The sequence below is a fragment of the Chelmon rostratus genome, chromosome 14 (genome assembly GCF_017976325.1).
Source record: "Chelmon rostratus isolate fCheRos1 chromosome 14, fCheRos1.pri, whole genome shotgun sequence".
Taxonomy (NCBI): Eukaryota; Metazoa; Chordata; class Actinopteri; order Chaetodontiformes; family Chaetodontidae; genus Chelmon; species Chelmon rostratus.
Genome location: NC_055671.1, coordinates 9,839,495 through 9,845,509, shown reverse-complemented (window position 1 = coordinate 9,845,509; position 6,015 = coordinate 9,839,495). Strand labels below are relative to the sequence as shown.

Here is a 6,015-nt window from a genome sequence, read left to right as displayed (position 1 = left end):
CTCTTTGTCCTGTGACGGAAATCCTTTGTTGTGTCCACCTGGATTATTCAGGCAAATGCTGCACGGGCTCCCAGAGCTGGTCTTCACTGACCTCCACACAGGTTTTAGGACATACAGAGATGCTCTGCTTTGACCTGACATTTGTGTCAGATACTCTTTTTTCCACAGCAAAGTTCATTATTTATAACAATTTACATGACTACTACTCCATCTCTTTTCTGGAAAATCAAAAACATATGAAGATGGAAATATCTGTATTTTCAGCTCACAGTCTTACTAATCTTAAATTCAGATTTCAGGTGAGCACAGAGGAACCTCACAGACTTCTGGCCTAAAACTCTGCACATGGATCATTCTGCACAGTGAGGATCAAACACCCAAGTGAGGTGGCATTAAGCAAAACACAAGAGGACCTTACCATGTAGCATGTAGTATGAAGTCAATTTTACAAAAAAAAGCTTGTAATAACAATTTCTGACATCAAGCAGGTGAGCAGGATAACTCTTTTACACATACAGCTCAGAGGTCGGAAGAGTGAAGTAGATTCACCATAAACTGCAGGTTTTACTTAAATAAGATTCTTGGAATTACATGAATTCAGAACAGGTGTGTTCAAACATGCACTCAGACAAGACAAAGACAACAGAGTTACAGAGTTAATTGAGGTATAGAATGCACAGTATTGATTATTTTTCTCTCTACTCAAGTTGAAACTACTCCAGCAACTGCAATTTGCACAAAAAAGTAATTCAAGTACATGTAACAAAGCTTATGTGGCCAAAGTCTGTTATTGATCATCTAATTACACCTCCCTCACGACCACACCATCATTCTTTGTATTTAGCTGCCAGTGCAGACACATTTCTCTCTTTCGGCTCACGTGGGACGTCTCAGAAAAGAGGAAGGATGTGAGCAGAGACCTGATAAACGAGTGGTTCCACATCAGTTAGTTAGCTTTCAATCTGAACAACATGTGCACTGGAAAATGCTCCCGTTGCATCGCTATTTCTCTGTACCCATTAGTGCTCCTGTCCATCATCTGCAACATAGTGCTGTTCTTTCCTGGCGGGAGTGTCAAGTACGCCAAAGATGGACACATTACTCGGGAGGTGAAATACATGGGGGGACTCGTTGGAGGGGGTTTACTGGTGAGTTGTTTTTTTTCAGCCTCAAGTAAATCTAAAAAACACTGTATATTTGTTGGTTTTGGGCTGTTCTTGGTCCTGATGTTGTGCATTTGTGCACAAGGCATCCATCATCCTGACTGCAGCAGAGTTTCAAACTTTTGGGGTTCCTCAAAAACCTGACCGAAGACTGATTTCTGAACATTTTCACCAGCGCTGAATCCTTTCAACCAAACTTATGAACTATTCTGACGCTGCATCTAACTCACCATCAACTAATGTGTCCCATCACAGGTGTTGATCCCAGCACTTTACATCAACTTGACTGGGCGGCAGGGTTGCTGCGGAAATCGCTGTGGGGTGAGTCGGTGAGAGAAAAACATTTCAGGCGCTCAGGAGGAGAGAAAGGAAAAGTACCTTGAGTTAAGACTACTTTGTCAGTTATTATTTTTAAGGTTAAGAGGGACTTAACTAAATGCAAGTGTTTAATGGAAGCCAGTCAAGCTGAGAATTACTCACTGATAATAAAAAAAAGAAACATGCCGCTTGGTGCTGCATCACCGTTGCAGAGGTGATAGATAAGATAATGCAGCATCATCAGCCGCAGCACAGTTTCTCCTTTTCTTTTGTGAAAAGAACATTTCTACATGCGTTCAACATCTGTGCAAAGGAATGCGTGTGAGCAGACACTGATACTGATATGAAATATCATCTGAAAGCATTTCAACCACATCAAATTTTGTGAGCTTTGCTCATCACTGAACCTCTGCAGATGTTCTTATCCATCCTGCTGGCTGCAGTGGGAGTGGCCGGCGGCCTGTACAGTTTCATCGTGGCCCTGGCCGGTGTGGGTAATGGGCCCCTCTGCAAATATAAAGACAGCTGGACAACACCTTTCAAAAAGAGGTGACAAACAGAACATTTTGATGACGCTAGCAAACATGATGAAGCTCTGGTCGTTTACCAGCCTCCTCTCTTGCGCAGTAACTGGACGTACCTGTCTGACTTCGAGTTGTGGGCAGATTGCATCAAGCCTGAGAACGTGGTGATGTTCAACACTACCCTGTTCGTCACCCTGATAGCGGCCAGCTGTGTGCAGATGCTGCTCTGCGCTGTTCAGATGATCAACGGCCTCTTCGGCTGCCTGTGTGGAACCTGCCACGACAAAGAGGTGATTAAGGTGAAGAGGTCTCACGTTGGCTTTCTGTGTTGTATCTGAATCCAGATGTTTCTCACATAAGTTGTGCAATGTCAGAGGATCTTTACTTCAGCTGCCCTCACTCATATATTTTTTGTTGTCTGTCATTGTTTGTTTGTTTTTTAACATACAGGAGGCATGAGTTAACCATTTGCAGTCATACCACATCTGAGGAATTGACCTGCTAGGTTTTGTTCTATGCGACACACACCTGGAATAACCTCCCCGATGATAAGAGGCGACCCTGACTCTGACCACCTTTAAGTCAAAGCTGGATCCTCTCCTGTTTTCCACTGCCTGTGTTACCCTGTAGTCTTTCCAGCTTGCCTTCATTTAAGCTTAAGTATTTGTCGTGATCTTTTCTTTCTGTTTCACCTGATTCGACCTGCACTAGTTTCAGTATTTTATACTTTGTCTGTACTTTTGCACTTTTTGATTTATAAATCTGTTCCTTTTACTGTATTTTTATTACCATGTAAAGCACATTGAATTGCAGTGTATGAAACTGCTATACAAATAAAGTTGGCTTGGCTTGCGCCTCCTGCTGGACGGCCTGCATAAAACATTCAGGTAGAAGTTGTTGCCGCCTCTGGTGACAGGTTTTCTTTTCTTTAAGTGTATCTGATTTGATTTTATTATCAGAATATTCTTCTGAAATTTGTCTTGCATCCCAAGATGTACACTGTTTCACATACATACAAAAACACAACATTTGACCAAACATTAATACATCAGACATTGCGAATATTTACTTATTTGTTTGTATGTATTTCTGATCCAATTACAAACTTCAGACTGCTTCAAAGGAGTAAAAGCTAAAATCTGTCATCTTGGTCTTGATTGGTCCGAAATCTGGGCATAATAAGGTATAATGCAGGTGAGGAGAGAGAGAGAATAAAGTGAATAATCCAAAGAGAAAGTTCACCTCCAGACGGGGCCTTTTATGACTTCTTTATGTGAGAAAGGAAACACCAGTTATCAGCAGCATATTTACAACCTTTATCACTGATGGGGAACACTGCCTTGCCCAACACTCTTTGAGGACAACACATATTTTGAGAAAGCATCACTTTTTCTTATCATTAATTTTTTATTATCAAAAATTCAGCCTGCCCGGTCAGCGTTGAACCGCGCAGACTTGAACCACCCACAGTGCTGTAATTTAGCAACGTTTACAGCCGATGTCAATGACTCATTGTTCTTGCTCCGCCATGCATGCTGCCACAGGTCTAAAGTCCAACCATGCAGTGATACTGGAGTCACTATGTCAATACATGACCTGTATACTGAGCACAACAGGTGGAGCTGAAGATGTCTCACAGTAAATCTCAGCAAGCCAGCAGCACTTTACAGCAGCATAAAAGAAACTTAGATTTAACTACAATAGGCATGTTGGAGGCCTCATCACCAACTCAGTGTGTGTGTGTGTGTGTGTGTGCGTGTGTGTAACAGTATTGTGACCATCAGCGAGACGTCTGACCTGAATGCATTCACAGCAAAACCGAAAAAAATGTGTATCTGCAAATGATCGAACTCAACAGAACAGACCAAGTGTTGTCCCTCAAAGATGCCACAGTATGAGTAATACTTCCGCAGCCTATCCCAGGCTCTGTTTGTCCATGTTATCAGCTTGTCATTACGCCTCCCACACCCTAAAATCACCCACCATATTCAGTGTCCGCTCCCAGCACGAGTACATATCCCTGCGTGGGCTCCTTTCAAGCGGAACTCTCTGAAATCGGGAAGGATTTGAGCTCAAACTTGCAGAACGAGTGCTTTCCACGGCAGTTAGTTAACTTTCGCTCTGACAACATGTGCACTGGAAAATGCTCCCGTTGCATTGCTATATCTCTGTACCCATTAGCAGTCATATCCATCATCTGCAACATAGTGCTGTTCTTTCCTGACGGGGATGTCAAGTACGCCAAAGATGGACACATTACTGAGGAGGTGAAATACATGGGGGGGCTCGTTGGGGGCGGTATAATGGTGAGTTGTCTCTACTCTACATGTCTTTCTGGAAATGTTACTTAGTCAGTCACCGGCTTTGTGCTTCATATGTGCAGTGGTCATAATCTCTCATGTGACACATGAAGTTTCTCCTGTTTGAAGAGGTTTTCCTCCCAGCTGACTAAAAGCTGACTTCTGCAATGTTTCTTTAAAGTCTCTTAACATTTCCTACAAGCTTCATGTTATCGAGATTAAGGGAAAATGCGTAATTGTTTTCACCATGCCGAGCTGAATATTAACTCCTGTCAACTCATCCGTCCTGCTGCAGGTGTTGCTTCCTGCATTTTACATCCACTTGAGTGGATCACAGGGGTGCTGTGGGAATCGCTGCGGGGTGAGTCAGTCCGTCAGTCCGTAACAATATCAACTACGCATCAAATTTTCTATGTATGCAAACAAACACTTCTCCAGCTAAAGAAACATCCAGGTTGTTAGGAAGCTTTGATGACACTGTCTGACATCACATGAAGGTGCAGTAGGAGAACAGCAGTAAATGAAGTGTGGGCCTGCACACAGAAAATGTCACCAATTTGCAGCAGGCTGATATGAAAAATGCTTCAGCATGTTGGGTTTAGCCTGTAGTTTGTCTTGTTACTATTAGCAAAAACCCAGTTTGACAGAATACATGCGAGGAATGTGAGAGGTCAAAGAAATGTCAGTGGACAACTGGGAGCCAGTTCCTCCCTAAGATCATAAGTACCGAATTTATCAGCAGCATGACAAAGTGTAAGGAGGAGGAGAGTAAACACGGAGGAGAATTTGCTGCAAATGAACAGGAATGTGTCTGACCTTTGGTTATCATTTAACTTCTGCAGATGTTCTTGTCAATTGCATTCGCCGCAGTGGGTGTGCTCGGTGCCCTGTACAGTTTCATTGTTTCAGTGCTCGGTTTGCATAACGGGCCCCTCTGCAAAATCGGCGTGTTTTGGGAGACACCGTTTAAAACCATGTGAGTAAATTTCTGGCGACTTCTTCTTAAGTTTCTCAAGTCATGGGGATTCATAAAGCTCCTCCTCTGCACAGGGAGCAGAATTACCTGACTGATGACAAGTGGTGGAAACTATGCACAGAGCCTGAGAACATTGTGCAGTTCAACATTGGATTGTTTGCCACTCTGCTGGCCACAAGCAGCCTGCAGATAATTCTCTGTGCCATTCAAATGATCAACGGGCTCTTTGGCTGCCTGTGTGGAACCTGCATCGACAAAGGGGTAAGATGAAGCTGAGCCTGATTCTTAAAATGACTTGGTGGAAATGGAAATACTCACTTTTTTCGTGTTTCTTGTGATATCTCAATGCAAACAGAGAATTTTAACATCTCCTTTCCTTCCCTGTTTTTTTTTTTTAAACATACAGCCGCTGTGATTTCCTGACAGTTGACTGGCGCCCCCTGCTGGAAGACAGCGTAGCTTTCCGGCTGCATCCGCATAATATAATAATTGTCTCTTTTAACGAATTTGTATACTTTTTATGTCTTTCTTGAGGCTTGGCACAAAAATGTTTGTTATGTATTAAGATATCTTGTGAAAGTGGTACAGTATTAGAAATAAATCATGCTAATTATACAGTTCAATGGTTTGAAATATAAGTTGCTGAGCAGCTCTCCGTTGTATTACATTATATTCGTCATTTCTCAATAAAATCAACCTTTTGCTCAAGAGACAGCGCGTCAAATAAAACACAG

General features: G+C 42.6%; 2 protein-coding genes across 3 annotated transcripts; both read left to right on the top strand.

Annotated features, from left to right (window-relative positions):
- The first annotated feature begins 866 nt into the window (after nucleotides 1-866).
- Nucleotides 867-2,866, top strand: LOC121617425 (transmembrane 4 L6 family member 5-like). Of its 2 annotated transcripts, none has more exons than XM_041952608.1 (5): nucleotides 867-1,148; nucleotides 1,419-1,484; nucleotides 1,897-2,030; nucleotides 2,109-2,295; nucleotides 2,456-2,866. In XM_041952608.1, the coding sequence occupies exons 1-5, from the start codon at nucleotides 972-974 to the stop codon at nucleotides 2,462-2,464; spliced, it is 573 nt and encodes a 190-aa protein (XP_041808542.1). In that variant the 5' UTR covers nucleotides 867-971; the 3' UTR covers nucleotides 2,465-2,866. The 2 variants fall into 2 exon arrangements, with proteins under 2 accessions (XP_041808542.1, XP_041808541.1); XM_041952607.1 differs by having other exon boundaries at nucleotides 868-1,148; nucleotides 2,109-2,304.
- A 1,268-nt stretch (nucleotides 2,867-4,134) lies between these two features.
- tm4sf21a (transmembrane 4 L six family member 21a) lies at nucleotides 4,135-5,795 on the top strand. Its single transcript, XM_041952221.1, has 5 exons — nucleotides 4,135-4,311; nucleotides 4,601-4,666; nucleotides 5,148-5,281; nucleotides 5,356-5,542; nucleotides 5,688-5,795. The coding sequence occupies exons 1-5, from the start codon at nucleotides 4,135-4,137 to the stop codon at nucleotides 5,694-5,696; spliced, it is 573 nt and encodes a 190-aa protein (XP_041808155.1). The 3' UTR covers nucleotides 5,697-5,795.
- The last annotated feature ends 220 nt before the right edge of the window (nucleotides 5,796-6,015 follow it).

What these genes read in the sequence shown, in the direction of transcription:
- tm4sf21a (XM_041952221.1), top strand. Translation starts at nt 4,135, where the DNA reads ATGTGCACTGGAAAATGCTCCCGTTGCATTGCTATATCTCTGTACCCA. An exon ending in TCGTTGGGGGCGGTATAATG is followed by an intron (nt 4,312 to 4,600) that starts GTGAGTTGTCTC and finishes GTCCTGCTGCAG; the next exon opens with GTGTTGCTTCCTGCATTTTA. An exon ending in GCTGTGGGAATCGCTGCGGG is followed by an intron (nt 4,667 to 5,147) that starts GTGAGTCAGTCC and finishes TAACTTCTGCAG; the next exon opens with ATGTTCTTGTCAATTGCATT.
- LOC121617425 (XM_041952607.1), top strand. Translation starts at nt 972, where the DNA reads ATGTGCACTGGAAAATGCTCCCGTTGCATCGCTATTTCTCTGTACCCA. An exon ending in TCGTTGGAGGGGGTTTACTG is followed by an intron (nt 1,149 to 1,418) that starts GTGAGTTGTTTT and finishes GTCCCATCACAG; the next exon opens with GTGTTGATCCCAGCACTTTA. An exon ending in ACAACACCTTTCAAAAAGAG is followed by an intron (nt 2,031 to 2,108) that starts GTGACAAACAGA and finishes TCTCTTGCGCAG; the next exon opens with TAACTGGACGTACCTGTCTG.